The sequence below is a fragment of the Ruditapes philippinarum genome, unplaced genomic scaffold (genome assembly GCF_026571515.1).
Source record: "Ruditapes philippinarum isolate M1 unplaced genomic scaffold, ASM2657151v2 ctg4875_1_1_1_1, whole genome shotgun sequence".
NCBI classification, from domain to species: Eukaryota; Metazoa; Mollusca; class Bivalvia; order Venerida; family Veneridae; genus Ruditapes; species Ruditapes philippinarum.
In genome coordinates this window covers 5,655-28,375 of record NW_026861885.1, presented here as the reverse complement: position 1 = coordinate 28,375, position 22,721 = coordinate 5,655, and the positions used below count along the sequence as shown (strand labels likewise).

At 32.6% G+C, this 22,721-nt stretch overlaps 3 protein-coding genes across 6 annotated transcripts; 1 reads left to right on the top strand and 2 right to left on the bottom strand.

The window, feature by feature from the left end:
• Nucleotides 1-440: 440 nt before the first annotated feature.
• Nucleotides 441-5,644, top strand: LOC132717244 (uncharacterized). 2 transcript variants are annotated; one of them, XM_060700677.1, is made up of 8 exons: nucleotides 441-622; nucleotides 1,324-1,479; nucleotides 1,836-1,987; nucleotides 2,403-2,635; nucleotides 3,304-3,496; nucleotides 4,155-4,259; nucleotides 4,882-5,004; nucleotides 5,341-5,644. In XM_060700677.1, exons 2-8 carry the CDS (start codon nucleotides 1,338-1,340, stop codon nucleotides 5,614-5,616), a joined length of 1,224 nt encoding a protein of 407 aa, XP_060556660.1. In that variant the 5' UTR covers nucleotides 441-622; nucleotides 1,324-1,337; the 3' UTR covers nucleotides 5,617-5,644. The 2 variants fall into 2 exon arrangements, with proteins under 2 accessions (XP_060556660.1, XP_060556661.1); XM_060700678.1 differs by lacking the exon at nucleotides 441-622 and having other exon boundaries at nucleotides 1,298-1,479.
• A 400-nt stretch (nucleotides 5,645-6,044) lies between these two features.
• LOC132717243 (uncharacterized) lies at nucleotides 6,045-13,118 on the bottom strand. Its single transcript, XM_060700676.1, has 8 exons — nucleotides 12,932-13,118; nucleotides 12,277-12,389; nucleotides 11,281-11,491; nucleotides 10,165-10,295; nucleotides 9,141-9,336; nucleotides 8,679-8,798; nucleotides 7,634-7,753; nucleotides 6,045-6,438 (listed from the first exon to the last, which is right to left on the bottom strand). The coding sequence occupies exons 1-8, from the start codon at nucleotides 12,950-12,952 to the stop codon at nucleotides 6,139-6,141; spliced, it is 1,212 nt and encodes a 403-aa protein (XP_060556659.1). The 5' UTR covers nucleotides 12,953-13,118; the 3' UTR covers nucleotides 6,045-6,138.
• A 1,179-nt stretch (nucleotides 13,119-14,297) lies between these two features.
• On the bottom strand, nucleotides 14,298-22,041 carry LOC132717242 (methyltransferase-like protein 27). 3 transcript variants are annotated; one of them, XM_060700674.1, is made up of 6 exons: nucleotides 21,983-22,041; nucleotides 18,655-18,792; nucleotides 17,693-17,821; nucleotides 15,858-15,993; nucleotides 15,301-15,393; nucleotides 14,298-14,868 (listed from the first exon to the last, which is right to left on the bottom strand). In XM_060700674.1, the coding sequence occupies exons 2-6, from the start codon at nucleotides 18,757-18,759 to the stop codon at nucleotides 14,684-14,686; spliced, it is 648 nt and encodes a 215-aa protein (XP_060556657.1). In that variant the 5' UTR covers nucleotides 18,760-18,792; nucleotides 21,983-22,041; the 3' UTR covers nucleotides 14,298-14,683. The 3 variants fall into 3 exon arrangements, with proteins under 3 accessions (XP_060556657.1, XP_060556658.1, XP_060556656.1); XM_060700675.1 differs by lacking the exon at nucleotides 21,983-22,041 and adding an exon at nucleotides 21,780-21,898; XM_060700673.1 differs by lacking the exon at nucleotides 21,983-22,041 and adding an exon at nucleotides 21,651-21,786.
• Nucleotides 22,042-22,721: the final 680 nt, after the last annotated feature.

The following is a 22,721-nucleotide window of genomic DNA, read 5'->3' as shown; positions in this document are numbered from 1 at the left end:
ACAACTGCTGTAAATGTATATACATAAGTGATTTTGTAAGGCTAGTATGGGATTGTTCCCCGGCTCATACTGATCATTTGACAGGGAGTACAAATGGGGCACCCTCTTTTTTTGGGGCCCGGAAAAAAAAATTGTCAAATACACTACATTTATATGCACCTACTACTAAGTTTTACAAATCATTCAAAATGTATTTTGTCGCTCCATGTAAATCTTTATCATTTTTTTAGCCATGAAGAGGTTAGTCTATCTCTTTGTTACCATCAGTACAGACGGATGGTTTGAGTGTATTTATTTACGTGAAGTAACTATGTGTTGATAATTTTATACCACGACAGACAATGCTTCCCTCGCATAATAATAACCTGTTATTTCAGCGGTTAATTCAACATTGGTAGATGTTAATGATATATCAATTATATCAAATATTGCAATCAAATTATTACTGTTTAAAGTGTTCGTACTATTGTCAACCCGTTAAGACTTTATAGTTTTAGTGTATCGTTCTTTTAGTGTTTTATGTGAATTTATGAATCGGGAATAAAAATTTAACATATAAAAGGGAAATTTTGTTATTGATATTAGAAATAAGATTATTAGATTTTATTCATAAAACAGTCAGGTAAGTTAATAAAAATTCAAATGTTTTATACATGATGAAGTTGACAGAAACACTTTTACTGTGTGCTCTTTTGTTAACGAGAGACGAGTAGGTTTTTGTGTGTGTTTTTTCTTCTGTTTTTAGAGTGGCTGTTTCATTACCGACACTAAATCATTTACTGGTTTTTTAATGTAAAAACATCGCGAAAAGCATAAAGAGTGTACACATTTATTACGTAAATATGTTGTATTTTAAAGGAAAACAACAACATCTGAAAAGTGACAAATATAAAGAGTTCACCTCAGAAACACTTTTTGTTGGACGGACGTAGACAACAATATAAATATGTACATTGAACATTTAAAATTTAAAAAACGCAATCAGGAAACTCCCAGTAAATCAGATATGTGTGTATTCTAAATCAACATTGTCTTAAATGTTAATATTGTAAATGAAAAGATAATTGAGTTTTAAGGTTTCCGTGCTAAAGTTTGAAAGTCAATTTAACAATAACGGAAACAAATAAAATGAAATAACTTTACAAAAACCATGACGGCACCTGATACTAGACTGAGACATAGACATTGATTCAGAAAGAAGTAAAAGTGTTAGAAGTGATGTCAGCAAACGATTAGAAAAAGTTCTTTTATTAAATCATAATTGTGCATTTAAGTTTTTAATTATTCATGATTTTAGTTTTTAGATTTCGTCTTCATTTCCAGTGCACACATAAATCATGGAGGAACGCGTAGGTTCAGTAATGCGTGTGCTCAACGCAATGGAAGAGTTAGATCACAGTGAACTAACACGTGGAAACGTTAAAGCTGCTACACGTGCTGTGGAGAGCATGCACACAGAGATGATCAAATATAACAATGGTAGAGAAAGTTATCAATATTTTGTATAATCAAATCTTTTGGCATTTTCATTAGAATGATGGAATTTGGGTTTTCATAAGAATGATGGATGAAAGAAAGTTCTTTTCAGGCCGGGGCCTCTAAGACCGTATTGGTTAGGTTACCGACTTCAAATCACATTTTCCTGTGTATTTAGATCTAGTCAAAGATTTCGGGTTCTTTTATGTCAGGAGCTATCAGGCTGGCTTACTGAAATGCTTTTCAAATGATCATCGACAATAATGCTTTATGTAGCATAATGCCCAGACCATTTATTTCAATAATTATGAGTGTCTGAGTGAGTAATAACTAAGTCTTTATTTTCATCTATTGTCCAGGAGTTGGTGCGAAGACCGACTCGTTCTCAAAGCTGTTGTCAATGGCTGAGCGCGGAAACTGGACTGAGCTACGGAACGCCAGAACTAATGGTTTAATGCCGACAGCACGACAGGAGCTTGAGGAATTGATCGGTTACTTCACGAAAAAACCGGTATGATGTGTTGAAATACTTGTGCTTTTGTGTGAACCACAGATAAACATGTTTGACTTTCGAGACAACTGACGCATTTTATTATAAAATTATTTTGTATTCAAATAATTATGCAGATAGTATCGTAGTAACATATTCATCATTTGTATTATGATGTGTTTTTTTAATATTAAAGTATCTTTTAAAGTTGAGTATTTATTTAATAAAAGAAAATGCGAGTTTTTTTTCCACTAAAATAGATAATTATTACAAATATTCTCTTTGATATTCGTACTTGTCGCTGTTGTGAGCATTATGATAAATAGCTTTAATAATGGTAATATTAAAATATTGCAAATTTTAGTTATTTTGTTTTTCGCCTACTTAGATAAAGTGTTTTATCGTTATGATTAATAATGTGATGTTTTTAATGTAGGCGTCAGTGACCCCAAGTATTGATAAACCCTCCAAAAGAAATACACCTACTGACAGGGGTTATCCTCCACAGCATACAGAAGAGAGTGAGAGAGCCTATAACCGACGGCGAATGGAGAGTCAGTTCGAACACCGTGACCGACGAACCGTCGAGCCCAGTTACTCGGCCACACCGTCGGATTATGATAGATATGAGTTGAGGCGACGTGATGACCCAAAGCAAGTCAGCGATCAGTAAGTAGTAGAGAAAATTTCAAGCAAGTAAACATGATCAAGGTGTTTAAAACACTTATTTAATATCCAAAAATGTCTTAATGACATATCATCAGCATAATGATAAGAACTGGTATGCTGCAGCTGCTTTATCTAAAGCATCATCACCATGGCCTGTTAAAAAATCCTAAAGAAGGCTGATGAAAATTGCAGAATCGGTTAGATTGAGACTGTACATGAGGGTTAAAGAAAAAGTTCAAAATCCCTCACGCCCCCTTGCACAGGCTGCTTAGTCCTATACCCTGCACCGGCTGCTTAGTCATATACATTTTTAACATATAAATTATAATGATAATAAATAACAGACCATGTTTGAGAGAAAGCGAGTCTGATAAATAGTCAGCTATATCTTTAAATCAGTTTGAAAGGCCACCTTTAATGGAAAAGAAAGCAACTTACGGTTTCACTTCCCATTCATGGAACACTTTAGGTTACCAAATAATAGAAAGTAATATCAAAGGGTTCTATTTAAATTTCAATCTTATTTTCTTTACGAAAATACTGTCTTTAAGACAATTGACGTTTGATTAATTGTGTCTTAGGGTTAATACGATATAATTTTTAAATGGTAATATAAAACGAAGAGTGTTGTTATGTACATTGATTTAACAATCGATTAATTATATCAGTCTGAGTCAACTGGCGTCCGAGAGATTGCGCAATGGAAAAGCGACAGATTTAGAGGAGGTAACTAGCCCGAAGCACGTGGCTGATATGTTCAATGAGCTATATAACAGAGAGTGGACTGCAGCATACGAGGAACTTCAGCAAATGTACAGGGATCCAAACGAAACCATACAACATCTCACTAAGATAATAAAGGTACTATAAAAATCGCTTCAGCAACTTCTATGTTTTCAGTGAATCAAACACTCGTATAGTTCAGTCTAACTTTGTCAGACTCCGTATATCATACCTTTCAATCTATTGACGAATGTATTATGTAGAAAAGTTCGAAAAGAGCCAAAATATTCAAAACTTTCACAAATGTAAATAGAGGACTATTTTCATATTAACTTAAAAAGTGGAAAATTATTTGTTTTATCTTTAGGCATAAATATATTTCGGGCGATAACGCAAAAGGTCGACCAAAAATATTGACTTTATATTTCTTGAATCTTGCTTGACCAAGGCTATGAAATGAAAACTGAAGAGATGATTTAGTGACTCTACCCGTATTCGAAATGACCGTGTTTTTGTATTGTCTTCAAGATATGTGACCATTTGACTAAAAAGAACGAGAGTAAAAAAAAAACTGAATTTTGAAGCATCCCCGAAATTACTGATATAATGTTTATATAATTATTTGCTATCTTTGTGACTGTCATATATTCTAAAAGGCGTAATATTTAAGCTAATATTAAGTCTTTTAATGTTGGTTTGGTTTCGTACAACTTAAGAATTATAAAAGTAGTATATAAATAATTCCATCAATAATAATAATATATTTATTTTCAATTGATATTATTGTTGAATTTAGAGTGCGTATGATTATTGTGGAAACACGGCAGAGAGACAGATAGTGAACATAATGATGCATACAGAAAACGAAATGCTTTATCCCAACATTTCACAACAGTCTAGGGTAAATATGGATTATTAACAAATTTCGCGTGTATGTATTTTGTATATTATACTGAAGTTTGCTTATTTGTATTTATATTTTTTATCAATTTGATTATGTAAAGTTAAAGGTTGTCTAGGTTGTGAAATTGTGTTTGCTGAAATGGCTTTACGTCGCACCAACACAGTAGAGGTCATACTTTCCAGCTTTACTGATGGAGTGAAGGAACACCTCAGGTGTCTCTCTGTGCAGGCACGAGCGGGCACCTGAGTAGAACCACCGACGTTTCGTATAGAAGCTTGACAGCTTCATCGCATGAAATAATCTAAAATCCCTGGCGGGATTCTGGCGGGTTTCGAACCTTAAGCGGTAAGGGACAAATGCGTGGTTTAAAGTCAATGAACTTTTCCACTCGACCACGGACGCCCTTATTTTATAACCTATCATCATGTTAAACTGTGGTGTTTTTATCACTGACTGCTCGTTTAGTACGATTAAATGTACGCATGAGGTGTTTATTTTTAAAATGTTTATTTTTTTTTTAATCAGATGAGCAATAAAAAATAAACAATATCCCACTTGTTCTACATGCTTTATATGCAAAACTCAAGGATGTACAAATTTGCAATTTTGCTGATTTCAGGCAGCTTTAGAGGCGCAAGTAAGACCTGATCGTCAACTCATTGCTATTGTCCGAGAAAATGATGCAATGCTGAGAGACTTCAGAAAGTATGCATCTGTTGCATCATTACCCGTTGTCAAATGGGTAAGCCGAGAGATTCAATTGTTTTACGAATATGCTTGATTAAGTTATATAGTCGTTTATATGTTATGTATATGTAAATGATAGTTTTTGTACGCATATATACGTTCTTGTCGTTTGTTTTATTTTTGGTGTGTAAACAATACATGCGCAAAATAGAATATTTGTTGATAAGCATAGTGGGTAAATGTAAGATAATAATTAAATGAAATAGTATATGATTAACTAAGTAGTCATGAGTAGTTATAAATATTATTATTGGGTATATGAATACAATTAAATAGCTTTTATGGAATTCTTTAAGCGCTTACATATAACAAATTTGGTAACTGATTACAGCTATTCTATGAAGACATTCTGAAAACAATTCATCCAGCTCAACGGCCAACGAATTCACAAGTAGCGTTCATAGATCGTTGTATAGAAGTAATATGGATGATGTGTACCCAGGCCAATCCCATGCATCTTGAATTCTGTAATAAAGGGGACAGACCAACAAGTCTCTTCAAGCCATTTACCAGGAGCGGAAATGCCGTGCAGAATTGCGTTTGGCCAGCGTTGTTTTTGCACAAAAATGGACCGCTAATGGAGAAAGGCGTGGCTCACTTACATTAAAGCAAAATAACATTTTGACAGTTTTCTCGAGACCTTCATGGAACATATTGGCTTAAACTCGAATGCTTTTAAAAGCATGATTATATTTTTCTTACAAATTCACGTTCATGATTTTTTTCTGGACATTCCGTTTTTCATCAGTGAAGTAGATTATTTTATTTTTGAAATAAAAAGAATCAAACCATCTTGCGTATTTTTGTTTTATCATATTTTACGAACTGAATTTAACATATCTTGTGTAAACAATTATAAAAGTCGCAAGGGAAGTGATCTGTTAATCTTCTTAAATTGCTATAGTCTGATATTTGATATATGCGAGATGTGTCCAAGAGGTATGGAAGTAGCAGATGCTTTGTATAAACATGGTTTGCGAGATATACATTGTGAATCTTCTCAAACACATCACCAAAAATAACAATAACAACAACATTTATTTTACTATGATTAAAATTAACAAGCTTTCAATTCTATTCTTCATTTTTTTAAATTGTTTGTCATTTCCCTTTTCAATTCATCTGTATATCAGTCAGCAAAATCTTCTGCACTTCCCGCCATGACAACACCTTTGCTTAGCAACGCCCCGCCTTCTTTATGAAATACAGCCGGCCATACAGTCTGTCTCACTAACGCTCTTTTCTCTTTGTAAAACTTGAAATATTCCTTCACAACGGTCTGTTTGGGTTCGAGCCAATAAACCATCATCGGAGGCTCTTGCACGACCATCAACCAAATCAACTCAACTGTTCGATTCACAAAGTCTCTTACTATTTTGTTCACAAACCCGCTGTCAAATAATTCTGGAAGTTTTACTTTACGAAACAGCTGAAAACGAAAATAATAAAACCTTACAGATATTAGTAATGTTTATTGAAGTACATGTTTGGTTTATAAACCCAGCAGCCGGATAGTTTGCATGTGGGCAAGAATCATAGATAATGATTAAAATGGACAAACCTATCTGCATATTTAAATTCAGTTCTTATTTAATAAGATACGTATTCAATATATGATTAATTTACCTAAGGACTAAGGGTATTCCAGCACTTTTAAGTGCCGCTCAAACCGTTGCTGAGGAGCGTGAGGGATGTTGCACTCACTGACATAATCGATTAAACCGAGTCTGCAATTTTCATTTTACTTTGTTGTAATTCAAATTACACCCGATATGCATTAAATACTTCTTATCAGGGGAGATAACAAGAACATCTATATAGATAACTCGCCCCTTGGGAATATTGCAAAAAAATATTGACCATCCAGGATGATAGATAAAAATAAAACCATGCGATGTCACATAAGGCTATACAGTAAAGGGTTTATGTAAGTTATAATAAAACTATATATTTTCATTTTATGGAACATGTTACTTAATCATCTAATAAACAATACGGTCATAATGATAACAATACTATCTTAAGCATGATTATTTGAATTTGAAATTCTTACAAAGTGAAGCATATGATAAAGAAAAACTCTGCAAAGGAAACGTACCCAGAATATTAATGAATATCGATTTTTGTGCGATTCTTAGCCTGATAATTTGAGTGAAAAGCATTGGAACGCTTTTCATTTTTTTTGTCATTGTGCACACAAAAAAAGGGGGAGAGAGAATGATTTGAAAATTTGTACACGAGTTAATGGTCCCGACCTACATCAAATGGTTCTAGAGCTTCGAAAAAAAAAATGTTTTCAGACCCATCATGTTCAAAAACCTCAATGAAGTCTGTTCTGGAATTCATCAAAGAGACCAAGTAGTATTTTCATGGAATGGCACGAAAGTGTCACATTGAATGTTCTATGATAAACGTCGTATATACACATCTGCATATGTTTCTAAATTTAAAATTTCACCATTTTCATATTTAAATGTTAAAGTTTGCCTAAGCCGGTACTAGGGGGAGTGGACGGTGGTGTGCACTTGACAGTACTGTCCATGAACAGGAGCCTGCAACATTTTCAATTTTGCCATTTGGACTTTCTTTAGGGATTCTTATTTTCTCTTCATTTTTTCTCTTACCTCCTGTACGGCTGGAACAGACTGACTTACAAGCACATTCTTATAATCTTTGAGCAGTCGTTGACCTATTTGTATATACTGTTGGTTCTCTGTGTTAACTTCTGCTGAGGGTTTATATTTCTAAAAATAGAATTTCCCAAAAAGATAAAATTTCTCGAATTTATTGACCTGTCAATTATGAATACATTATAGGACTCATTTAAATATTCGATCCCACTTCGGTTTGGTCCGTGAATTAATTTGGAGTATATTAGTCATGGGTTGAAAGTCACGCCAGCTTAATGTGAAGGTTTTCGTTAATTCACAATAGGACAGTCGGTAAAGAGAATGCCTGATAATTGAGAAGTCTGTGGTTCGATCCTTACTGTTACCATTGTTTTAGTACTCTTTCTTTATTTTTGCAGTATATTTTAATGGAACAGATTTGTAGTGTGTTTTGCGGCATTGAAAAGACATTTATTGATTTTAATCCGTTTTGATTTTAAACATGAATTCTTAAAAAACATGTTATTTAAAAAGAGTATATACATAACAAAATTAAGTAAACAATAAAAAACGAACAACATAAAATAATCATATATAGATTCAATAATGTTGAAAGTATTAATAATAAAAAACATGGACCAACGCGGCCTCGAACTTAAAACACGTGTGGCACTTAGATTATAAACTCGTGATTTACCGTATTGCGCTATAGCGCGGAGTACACTTAGTTTAGAGATAAAAAATAAATTACAGCGTACATCTCACGGAACTAACCGAACATCTACCGAAGATTAATATACTGTGTGCATCGACCGTGTAATCAGTATGTAATTGACAGGTTAAAAAAATCAAACATAAATACATTCTTGAAAAAAAATCGATAAAATTCGAATTACCAATTACATGTTCATTTGTTAATAGTTTACTAAAAAAGTGTAAACGATATGTTTCCACTGGTGAAAGGGAGTAAAGCGTATTCTATAGTTATTTTCAATAACATTTAAGGACTACTTTTGACAAATTTAGATAATCAAACTGAACACGAAAAGTATGTCAATACCAATTTAGACATTGGGTGTGTAAAAGTTGGCTGCAACATCACTTCTTGTAATCGTGCAGAATAATCTTCAACAGCTGTCCGCTGAGTTTCAGCAATGTCAAAACAAAATATGTACGCATGCTGAAGAAGAATTGTAAATAAAATTGCAGTCATCCTAAAGAAAAGGAAGGTGCAACAATAACATTTTTATCACGAAATATAGTTTTTTATTCAAAAATATAATTTTTTTATAAAAGAGAATAATTGACTAGCAATTTTACAAAATGTTAATCATAATTCTGTTAATTCAGATATAAGAAATAGTTTAGGAAAGTGGCAGAATCGCTTCTATAGAGTTTGTTCATGAGCAACACAAAACAGGAAAAAGCCGTTTTACACGTATTCAGTAATTCCGCTTTTCTTACCCCCCCCCCCCCCATCTCCCTCATCGCCCATTTTACATGAGAAAATTAAATCACCTACTCTGACAACTCGGAACAGACTAAACACGACTCGCTCCTCGTCGTGCCACGATGACTTCAGCGTTTCATAAGCGTGGTACCATTCCTTCTCATACAAGTCCACAAAGCTGTTGATAATCTTTTCAGGTGGTATGACATCTTCAACATATACGTTTTTCATTGCCTTTGTCTTAGCTTTGTGTGATACCCTCTGAAATCTTTATAAGATAAAAGTTTAACAGATGTACTGAATTTTTTTCCGAAATCACAAATGTCTACCGGGTTTATTTATCATTTTATTAAGTGTAATTCAAACTAAGTTTCCTGAGTATACAATTTCTAAATTGGCGGATATTTAGAATTCAATTCCTTATTGATTACTACATTTATGTACACGTTTATATAAAGACTATTCAAATAAATAATTTATAAATGGCATTCAACCCTATGCAGTGGTAATCAACCTTATCCCAAAAAGGATACGTGCAGGTATGGGTTACATTTTCTTACTACAGTATAATATTCCGTAAAGAATAAAAACGAAGTACCTCAATAGTCCTTCAAATATGAAAACGCTTTCTTTTGGATAATTCTTAAATTTTTATATTATTCAAGTTAATCATGAGTGTCTGTACAAAATGTTTTATAAATAACACTTAATAGGTTAATGAATATAAAGGTTTTAGTATTTAAGTATTTAATTTTTGTGATACTATGCACTTTTGTCTTGCTTTGTTTTGTTGTTGTTTTTATATTGTGATATACAATAATAACTTTTCATCTTCTTCAGAATGTCATATGTAAATAAGCTGTATTCTAGTTTTTCTTACTGTGTACACTTGTTTTAATATTATGAAATGTACCTCATATGCATGTATGTAGATGGAAAATAAAACTTAACTGAAATATGCACATACTGTAAATATCACCTAGGCATTAAAAAGCCGCTTTGATCGCATTCCACTGCTGTATTTAGATCTATTCAGTAATCAACTTTATTTAATTAATCAAAATATTAATTTAATGTTATTAGTCGACACCATTACCTGCTTTGATAATCAGCTATTAATTTGTCTTTCCTTTTGATCTGCTCCAGTAACTTGTCTTTCTCGTCTCGTGTGATTTTAGATTCACCTGGTGGGGCAATGCCATCAGACTCTTCTCCGGATACTTGTAACTGTATAGATATATAAGATCCTTTACCTATGCTATTCTCATACAAATTTCAAAAGGTAGAAACTCAAATCATGTATAAGGTTCGCAGACTTTACCCTCACGTTGTTTTCATATTCTTTTTGTGATATCGGTAGAGATTTTCGCAAAAACAGAATTTTATGACATACCAGTGCCGCTTTCGCGACTCCCTAAATATGGTATTGTACTGTCGTGTGCGTCATTTGCATTTAACAGACATAGCGTAAATGTGTCGCACTATAAGTGCGTCAATAAAAAGTGGTTTATATTTACTGTAAATAATTCTATTTTAGATATGTGTTAAATGGAATATTATATTCGTGTAACTTCTAACTAAATTTATAAAACTCGATCAATGAAATAACATTATTCAACTCGTTCAATAAATTCAGTATTGAACCTTCTCTTATTCAATATCCTCTATTTATTTGACGCACATGAGTTATGTGAGAAAGAAGAATGAAATGTTCTATAACGAAATATAACATCTTTTACAGAAGATTAAATGGTGAATTCGCCAATGCATATAATCATTTCAACATTGATAATATGGTATTATTTTATCAAGATACTTGATCTATCAAATTTTTTTTATAGAAAAAAACTATAAACCATTGTACCATTTTAGAAACGTTAAACTTTCCATGTTATGTCATTGTTAAATGTTCAAGCAGTGTTTTCATTTGCATGTTAAACTTTTGAAATATTATGTCCAAAAAGTGTTACAGCCGTTTTGATTGTGTTCATTTGTATATCCTATAATTTTTTTCTGATTAAATTGCTAATTGTGCCTTTAGATGATGCGTGCCTACCACTCCTTTCTCCAGTCATAAGCCTTCCTCTGCTTGGTTCCGTGTATTACTGGGTACCTTGTTAGCTGAGTCATTTTGGGGTATGTGTTCTATGAACATTTTACAGTATGTTCTATTATGTTTAAATTCTTCGTTAATATCATTAAAAAGACTTACTTTCATCTTTTTCGTTTTTGCTTCCAATTCTTCCAATTTCGTTAGAAGGTGATTATAGTCTCTCATAGCAGCTGATACGTCATGCTGTGACAGTACAACGCCCTCGTGCATCTTTTCTAATACGTCTCCTAGTTTACCACGTGACCCGCTCGGGTTCTTTGGTTTGATCGGACTTGCATTCCTCACTGAAGGAGCTATACTCATTGCCCTACTGCAGAAATCAATCACGTAAGAAATTGTATTTTTACTATAACCGCTGACCTATGTATGGATATTTGCATTACTGTTATGCTATAAATAAGTTGTTTCAACCAATGTTCTACTGACAGAAGATGTTTGTTGCACCCGCGGCATTTTATTTTCAATTTTCAATTTATAGTTCTTAACTAAATGTGATATTTGCAGACAGACAGACAGATATACAGTCAGAATACTATACTTTACTCAAGGTTTTAAAAATACAACATGGCTATATGAAAAATGAAAACTGTTTACTTTGGAAAGAAGTCTGAAAAAAGTAAAACAATGGGTTTCAGGGGGAAATTCTCTCCTATGATACAAACATATGCATACGCCCAAGCACGTTCTCTAAGATTATACAAAGAATATACTCAAACGTCTTAAATATAGTAAAAAAAGGATTACAATGTCAATTGCTACCATATCTATTTTCTTAACTAGTAATTATTTAAACAAAACTGAATCTAGTGAAAGAGCAACTTAATATAATTAAGCACAGCTGTTGTAAGTCAAATACTTTTTATTCTTTACAGTCTCTCGATGGTGAGCGTAATTCATTCATCAAAATAATTTGCAAGTATGATACCTTGTAATACAAGATATATGTATAACAAACGTGACAGTGTATCTACAGATTCTTGGACATTTGATATAAATGTCTTTTTCTTTGTCCTCTTAGTAAGCTACATGTAAAAAACTCTTTTCTCAAAACTGTCGATTTCGTTTCACATAGCAATAATAAATACAAACAAATACCTTGATTTCCTCGAGATAAGATCATCTTCATCATCAACGAAATTTTGTGAGCGACTTCCAGAATCATAGCTCTGTTTTAACCACGAATTCGGAGAGTCAGCACCCGATGAAGCCTATGAAACACATCAACACACTAAATAAATATGTCTTGAAAAAGGAAGAAGTGTAGTAATAGTAAAAATAAATTATGCATGGTATAGGGATTGTGCTTTCGTTAAGATGACACATGTTTGATAAAAAGCTTAAATAAAGAAAATATTTTTTACATTTTGTAAATCATGACATTTAAAAAAAAACACAAAGTAACTACGATAATTTTAAGTAAAATAAGATTAAAGTTCGAAACAATTGATATACTTATTTGTTAAGAAATACATGTAACTGATTATTATATGATTAAGTTGGAATTTTATTGCCTATAATTACTTTTATCAGTAATATCTGTAACTAATGCATGTATACGAAATTAAATAATATCATTGTTTTATAATTTATATACAGGTAACTGATATGTTATACAGATATACAGATTTGATTCTATTTTTGCTAATTGAATAAATCTTACAAATTACTGATTAAAAATATATTATACGCCTCAAACCTTAGACCATCATACATATGAGTTACGTTTTTTACATACAAAGAGACAACTTACCCTAAATCCTTGCGTCGACATCTTATTTAGGTCATACTTATATATATTATCCAATTGTTCTGGTTAATTAAATAACTAGATAAAAATTATCTTTTTGTATTCCTTTCCACTAAAATGAAAGTGCTTTTGAATTCTTTTATCAAAACTCTAATAAAAACTTCTTTACTTCAGATAAAATAGTAATCAAATATCTGTAAAAAGTGGCAAAGATATATCAAAGGGAATATGATCCGTTCCAAAGAGGGCTTTATTTTCATGCTTCCATGAGTCAATTGTCAAAAACAATTGTAAATTACTGAAACCACGTTTAGATTTGTAAAACATTCACCCTATACCCTGGTTGATTTTAAAATGCGCATTATCTGTAGATATTTGAGTCGCGTCACGACAAAACCAACATAATGCGTTTGCGACCAGCATGGATCCAGACCAGCCTGCGCATCCGCGCAGTCTGATCAGGATCCATGCTGTTCGCTGTTGGTTTCTCTACTTGTTATAGAGTTTGTAAGCGAACAGCATGGATCCTGATCAGACTGCGCGGATGCGCAGGCTGGTCTGGATCCATGCTGGTCGCAGACCCATTATGTTGGTTTTGTCATGACGCGGCTCATTTACATATTTCAATATGAGTGACCTTACGAAGTGAAATTATATGCCATTTATAACTCTGGTAACAATCTTGGAAACGTAGATGTCGACAGACAGTAATATTCTGCATCATCTCTTGAAAACAACCTGCATTTGCATTTCTTAACCCAACGAATAACTGTCATAAAAGAACAGTTCATTATCATAACGATAAAAAAGAACGTATTTCATAAAAAATGTCTTTCAAACATCGTACTGTAATCTTGTACCAGTGAAGACAAATAAACAAAGTGAAAGCGAGCGTAACTTATGTGGGCGACATAAACGTAGAGCTATCATCCTGACAACACATCATATTATTGAGCGAGATGATATCCTAGAAACATTCATACTTGAAAAAAATACTGTTGTCGTCACATGACACCTATACTGGCGACGTACTCCAGAAGAGTATCACGAAGGTTATCTTCGAATATTGATCTGATCCAAGATTAATTAACTAGTTAATTAACCTACAATGCATAAAGTTTTGTAACAAGGTGCTTCTGTATAAGGTTACATGTTCTTATCGGTAAAACAAACTAATTCGGGAGATCGGACTCGCAATCTATGATTTTGCAGTCGAACCATTTTTATTAACGAGCCGTTCCGTTGCTCCTTCAAAATGTTTACAAGGCGATGAAGTTCTCTTACTTTAATAATCAAATTTCTTGCAAAGACGCTCGTGTTCATTCCAAATATTAATGAACAGAACAGAACTTTTATTTTTTTATTTGTACATAGTTCATCATCATATACATTATAATTTTCAAGTAAAATGTACATTTCAGTGCAATAAATACAAAGAAATCAATAATACAAATAATATAGAGAAATCAATAATTGTTATGAAACTTACGTTGATTGTTATTAAGCCTAAGTTAAGTTAAGATGAACATAATTCAGAAGCAAAATCAAGATTTTGATCTATCATTGAACATTATTTAATACTGAAGTTCTTACAGTCATAGTATTTTTGTAATAAACTTCTAATTTACATAGCTATTTTCTATTATTACTTTGCAGCAATGCAATAAATTTGTACATACTTGGGATTACAAAATAATATCTTTTCATATAAAGGTACCGAATACTTGTACAGCATGGGCAAATATTACAATGTCGTCACTTTATTTTCAGTATGTAAAGAATTCCGTCTCTCTCCGCCGAGTAAGCCGCAAAATCCCGTCTTTCAATCAGTTCTACTTTGTTTGCACTCTCCATTTCCGATATGAAGGTATCTAGTTCATCAATATCATTTCCGACATATTCTTTAAACTCTTTTCTTGTCGCAATTAAAATAAGACCACCTGAAATAGAGACTGATATCTTATTTGATGTACAAGGACACCACACGACGAGTATTAATCAACGTTATTAGGATAAGTCTATATTTTGTCATTTAAGTCTGTTATCGTAATTTAACAGTTCATATTCCCATCGAATTTAAAAATCAAAGGGCCATAATGGCTTACGGGTTTGTTATGACTATAAAGTGGGAGGAAAAGCGTCGCATTCATGATGTCTTGAAGTTTAAGAGAAAATGAGGCAAAAATAAATCATTTATTATAACAAAATAACATGAAAAATGCAGACTCGGTTTAATTGAGTCTGTACATGAGGGATGATCAATTAAAAAGTGCAACATCCCGCACGACGGACCCTTAGTACCAGCTTAAACACTTAAGTGTGGAATCAGTGATCCCAAAGGACCAGAAAAATATAACACTGAAGTGAAATACCTGTTTTTACTATACGAATCATCTCAATTAGGCCTGAACAAGGTATATGGTTCTCACCAATTCCAGCACTCACTAACAAACAGTCATATTTACCTAGGAATGAATAAGTAAGTTAATGAATATTTCTATCTTTAAAATTGTAAAACAATTTGTAGTCAAATTTAACTTCGAAATTGAAAAGATAAAGAACTTCCGCTGTTATGTGCTGTAGTGTATTGTATTCATAGAAACCTTCGCGGAAACAGTAGTTCCTCTTAAAAGTAAGTGTGTAAAACACATCAATTATGAAGGCACAAATCGCGAATGTAAATTACCTTTCAAAAACATTATTGGTGTAAGAGTCTAGAATTATTTGCGTTTGCTCATCAGAAGTTATGTATTATAGATGCGAGTGTCAGTGTCATAGAACCAAATAAAACAAGCAGATATTAAAGTTTAGAAGGAACTTACACTTTCGTTATATTTTTCAATTCTTTAATAATGCATGAGTTAAGAAAGAAATATTAAAATTAGAATAACACATGTTTGTTCGCTTTTTATCACACATTTAGCCTTACCATTATCAATATGAAGTTGATTGTCACCACAGAATTCTTGATATAGCTTCTTGTAGTGACGCCTTTCCTTACATTGATTTAACATTCCTTCAGATGGGTCAAGACCATCAATATCTGTAAAGCCATACGCTGCTAGCTACAAGGAAGAAAATGACGTTTGTTAGATAAATGGAGGGTAGAAAGACGCCACTTTGTAATCAAAGAACGACGACCAATTTACATGAAAATAATACATATTTTTTATGTCCAGTGTATCATTGATGAAAAAGAATTTGTATTTTTTTTGTGATGGTTCAGTTTTTATATCTCCGTCCAGCAAAAAAAAATGGGGGCAACATATACATTTTACAAAGTCCGTCCGACTGTTGTCCGTCAAGTCCATAACTTCTTCCGTTTATGTCATAGCTTTAGGGTAAAAGTGTAGCACGTCCAGAAAATGTGATGAGTGAAAGTCAGGTCTGTAGCTCAAAGATCAAAGGAAACACTTTGATTTTAAAAACAAATTGCATAAAAGTGACTTAACGTTATGTCTGGTCAACAATTCTGTCATTCAGATTTGTATCTCATAACTGTAGATCTAAAGTAATTTCTTTTCCATAAGAACGCACTGAATGATTCCTGAATGGAATAAATATGTTGTACATCGTGACGACGGGTTGCAGGCAGAAGTCAGGTTTCAAGTTTAATGGTCAAGGTCCATTTGTACGCCCACTGTAATAATATGAATTTTTCGTGAAAAAAAATGGCCAGAAATGTTTACACGTTGCGAGAAATAATCAGATTTTCTGCTTTAAAGGTCCAGGTCTTGGTTGTCATCCAAAGCAATAATATTATTGTGATATAGCGTTGCCCTAAGCTTAAATATGGCATAAAAGGCGTGTGGTTCTGAAGCCTTACACGGGGGTGTAGCTCCTCTGTTTCTTTATCCCGTCTTATATACAAGAAATTTACTGTGTTATACTTAGATGTCAAAAATATTTCAATGTTGATTTTATCCGGAAATATCTTTGTTAATTATTTCAGGGATGCTTCTTACACTGAAAATGTTTATAAATGCTTCTTCAAATGTCTTATACTCTACTTGTTATAACCATGCATTCATTGGAAGTCAAAGGTCGTATTCTTTTCTGGATCAAGCTTGGTGGGTGGACATTTGTTTGTTTCCAAATACAAGTCTTGATTTACTCTAAAACATCAAAAATTGAAACCGTTTCTTCCTTTTATGGAAGCAAATTTAACGTGTAAACCTTTATGTCAATATGTCTTAGATATTGCAAAAGTAATTTCAATAACCAATGTAATGTTGTTATTTTGCGATCAAGGTTTCATTGTATTAATACTATAGGGGGAATAACAATGAAGGATGGGAATCATAGAAGTAAAATAAAATGTTCTGAATTATTATACATATAATTATATAACTGTATTTGCAATTTAGGTTCATAATACCTTTATCAACTACGATAACATATCTTAGAATGATTAACTAAATATTTATATTACAGAATGTGTGAGCGAGCAGTCGACCGTTTCATTTTAGGATATGATTCAGTTACAAGCTTTGTACAGCGCGATGATCAACGTTATTCATATGTTATAATATTTGCATAATATCCTTTACAGTCACATATATATACTACAGCCTAAAAAGCTAAAGATCTAATCATTTGATACTTATAGCCGAGTGTTGAAAAGTTATTACCATTCCTATATGTTTTAGTACATGACGCGGCCAGAGATGTATGTAGCTTGATTAAGCATTTAGTTTGACCTAGGAAATAAAATAGCTAAAATGTAAATGTGTTCTTTTGAATGAAATTGAAGGAGGAATTTACCTTTTCTCCAACAAGACCGGTTCCACAGGCAATGTCCATTATCTTAATTTTATCTCTAGTCACCGGGAAACATTTGGCCACTTCGTCAGCTAAAATTGATGGTGCAGAAAAATTGCGTGCTTCCATGTCCTGGATTATCAAATACCGATAGAAAAATGAGTACAATATTATAAAATTATCATTTAAGAAGAATATTAAAATATGAGAGAAAGAAGTTCTACAAACTAAACAAGTTATAAATATAAGGCTAGTTGTTTTATGTTGTGAATTGTTATAAGTACTGGACATAGTATTGGCAGTAAAGTTATATGGTTTTAACTTTTTTCGGAAGTTTTCAGAATAATTATCGAAATTATATAAAAAAAGTTTGAAAACATCTTGACTTAAACAATTTTTTACAGAATTTTGTCGACTTTTGAGCATACCCAATCATAATTTCCCCACAACTCTTATGATAAGAGCACATGCAAATGTTTGCGTTTTATGATAAACGGGTATTGAATGAAAGCTCAGAGTTAGGGCTCTATCAATACTGGTTCAATAAAGGCATCAATCTAACACATTTAGTTCGAATTCCAACAAGAGTTTAGATTACTGTATGTGAAGACGTTTTCCAGCCAGCTTAAGATCAGTGCTTCTACTGTCGTGCCTGAAATTATGCACAAAGGGACACATGGTGCCTTCCTTCATCAAAAAATGACCTTAACAATGTTGATGCCACGTAAAATCCCAACAAAAATAAAATCGTTAACAAAAGAAAATTGTCAATCTTTCTTTACGTGTATGTCCACATTTTTTGTACGTAAATAACATATAAACACTTGTCTTGTAATATGAAGATTAAGTGATGATGAATCATAAACGAAAATAATATTTTAAGATGTATCAAAATTATATAAATGGTTACAAATATTAACTTTAAAAATCTATTTATTGTCTTAATTCATTTATACCAGATCTACCTTGTCATACTGCCCATTTTCCGTCCATTTAGTGTAGCATTCTGCAACCTCTGATGGTGACATGCCCCTCATTGTTGACCTTAAATTGTCAAAGAAATTCGCCATTTGCTACTGACTGTTGCACTCCTTACGGTTTACCTGTAATATAAAAAAGACATGCAGTTGAGGTAACGAGTATGAAGAGTAATTCGAACTGGTATTTTCAAATTAGATTTAAAAGAACATTACTTTAGAGGTATTACTCAAACACTGCTGTGAGTTATACCGATAGGGGTGGTTTTGTTAATCTAAGGCAAAGTGTTTCAACTTTCGACTGGTACACTCTACAACATAACGATATCAACGAAAAAGCACTTAATATTACATCACAATTTCATAAATTTACTCAAGAAACAATTCATAACAAAACACATATAGTCAGAAAAACAGGTTCACAATGGATGTACAATCAAATTATAAAAAAAAAAGATCAGAAAGCGCAAAAGAGCATACGATAAAATTCATATGCAAAACAATGCACATCACCGGGCTATTTATAAGCAGTTAAGAAATAAGACTACACAACTAATAAGAAATGCACGCACCAATCACGCAAGAAAAATTGCTGAAAGGTTAATGTATAGCAACCTGACATCATTCGATCAATGGAAAATATTGAAACTATTTATCAAACCAAATATAAATGTACACAAAACAGCAACATACCAACTACACCACTAACTGTGACACTAACAATGACAAAACATACACAACAAACAATGACAAAGCCAATGCCTTAATATATTTTCAATAACAAACTGAATTTGCTGACAACATCAAGGAATTTGAAGAAACAACGTTAAACACATTACATACATACAACACCATAAGAATTCGCCTCACTACTTAAATCATTAAAGGTAGGGATGGCGGTAGGTTCGAACATCATAATAATGAAACCCTAAAAAAACTCTAACTATAGAACTTGCTGATCCACTCCGCTGCCTTTTCTGTCTTTATAAAGGGTCTAGAAAAGTTTCTTCACAGTGGTAATTAGCCTATGTATCTATTGTGTATAAAAAAGGGAGATCTTCAAAATATTTCAAATGAAAGACAAAGCTTCTAAGTATCCTTAAAGTGATGGAAAAAAAATGCTCACATGCATGTTTCAGATTTCTTTATTGATAACAATCATTTCCTTCCAGTCTGGATTTGTCGCTGTACCTCAACTTACCTCATTTTATCATATTTTTGCCAAGCTCTTGATGAAGACAAAAAAGTAAGAGCAGCTTTTTTGTGATATTTCCAAAGGATCAGATCAAGTCTGACACAAGGTCTATTACATAAATTGTCTTTGACAGGGATTTCTGGTAATCTCCTCGAATGTTCCAAAGACTATTTATCTGATCGACAAAAACGAGTTGTTCTATCCGGATCTATTTCAAACTTATTTAATATTTACGCTGGTGTTCCCCAAGGCTTAATATTGGGACCTCTTACGTTCATTGCCTATATCAATGACATTGTTTAGGACATAAATCATTCATAGGCTGTTTGCTGATGACACTTCTCTTTATCTTCTTCTTGAAAATCGTTGCAGAAATCCTGCACTCAGACCGTAACAAGATCAGCAGATGGGCAGATACCTGGGCTCGTCAAGTTCAATCCGAGCGAAACCGAATCAATTCTTATATCTAAGAAGCATCAACCACATAATCATCCACCTTTTTTCATGAATGATATTCAAATTTCTGAAGAAGAATCCCATAAATACCTTGGAGTTACGCTATTTAAAAATGGTTCCTGGTGTAAACAGATTTCGAATACCAAACACAACGTGCGGTAATTAAAATACTAGAAACAACTTCTATTAGGTCAGTCTTAACGTATGCAGACGTCGTATAGGACAATTTGACACAAAATTTAAAAGGATCATGAATTAGAACAGATCCAGCTGGAAACAGCTCGTCTGGAGCAATCAAATTAGTCTCACTATCAAACATTTACAAAGACAATGGTCTTGAAACTCTGAAATCTAAAAGTCTTCAACATAAATTAATACTGTTTTAAAATGACGAACATCCTGGTGCCACCATATCTATTGCTATAAGTCCCTGAATCTTTGGATGATATTATTCCTTATAATCTAAGAAATGATCCCAGTACCAGAAAATACATTGTAACACTCAATTCTTTTCAAAATCTTGCCTGCTTTATACAAAAAGTGACTAGAACCAAATACCTGTGGAAGTCAGAAATGCACCTAGCATAGACATATTCCAGAACAAACTCAATTGATTATTCTTCAAATTTAAAAAGTGCCTTCATATTAGTACCATGGTAGCCGTAAGCTCCAAATCTTACACAAATATCTTAGAACCAATTTAAACATCCTCAGAGGAGATCTCTTTTCTAAATACATTATTGGTGAGATAAATGTCATTATATTTCATCATTTTTCCCACCAGAGGACCATTCTCACAGGACAGCTTCAACAACAATCTCACTATTTACGGCGGAAGAGAGCTCAGTGATGAAACAAACTTGTACACGAATTTATCTCTAGCACAAAGCCGTTCCGTCTTATACCACTCTTTATGTGTTTTCTGTACATCCATGCATTTACGAACGCTAACAAGTGCTATTTTAGTTTTTTTTTCTCATTATTTTCATCGTTTGTCATTATGAATTTGTGTTACGATATTTATAAGATATCCTAGGTATTACATCCAAGATAAAAAATAATCCCGACAATCTCTAAAGAATAAACATATTTGAAACATCAGTGATTTTTCCTTTTCTATAAAGAACTATTACAGACACCTCCTTCTTCACGACTGATCTATCATATCTTTCATGACAATGGCCACATCTTGCTCTCTAAGTTCTGCCTCTATAACTATCCTACTTTCTAGATTACTTCCTTACCATGAGCAATAAGAAAATCAAACATAAACGAGTATAAATATATTAGTTTCTGAATTTAAAACTGCACATCAAAATATTTTCTTCCGTACCTACTCCCACTTCGAAATAACAATTCAATATGATGCACAACAGTTGTTGCATTCACTTTTATTACTATTATAACTCATTTCACTCTTTATAAATGTAATTATTTCATGTTACTGTTCATTATGCTATACCATTTCCTATTCACAGGAGAGAAAATTACATCTTTTCAATACTGTATCATGGCATGTAGTTGTACATAATTGTATATGCTTGAACTATTTGGAATGTTTAAACCTCAGCGATAGCTATTGCGAACATATACAAACACACAATAAGTAGAATCAAATATACAATAAAAATATAATAAATTGAAGGTAAAATGTAAAATACTCACGACCCGTAGATAACATCAGGGTTTCGTCGATTTTTAGGTGTTTACTCAGGTTGTTGTAGTAACACAAGATGTAATAATAATAGCTGACGCGCAATTTCTGTGTACCGGTTGAGTCAACATGATTTTGACTCAACTCAATGATAAAAGAAAATTTATCATTTATGCTTACTTGATTTAACGATCAGAATTTGTAATTTACGAATTACTAAATTTATATCATTGACACTAGTGCTCTTCCATACTCTATTCTGAGGACGCAAGAATTTTTTGATATGCAAGAATTTTTTAATATAATAATCCATTTATCATTAAGGTAAGTTTAAACACAAAAGTCATTGCACTAGGTCCATGGACAAAAACCCGGATAAGGTCCTGATTAAGTACCATTAAAATAATGCATAAGAATATATTTAGCATAAAATGTTTTTTCTATTAATTTAAACCACCAACTATCAAAATATGTTACCGATTTAAAATACTAGTAATTTCCAATGGCAGATTTGATTATAATTAAAGTTGATCCAGATTTTTGACAGGGTTAAGATTTGAATTTAACAAGGTATTGCAAGCTTAGTTACAACTTCGGATAAGGAATGTATGTATGCAGTATGTTATCATTTTTCTCTTGTAAAGATAGGAACAGATTCAGTAGCGAAATTACTTATAACTTTTAAACTTCATCTAATACGATTCGCTTCAGTAATAATTCAGAAAGAAAACATAATTGAGCCGCGTCACG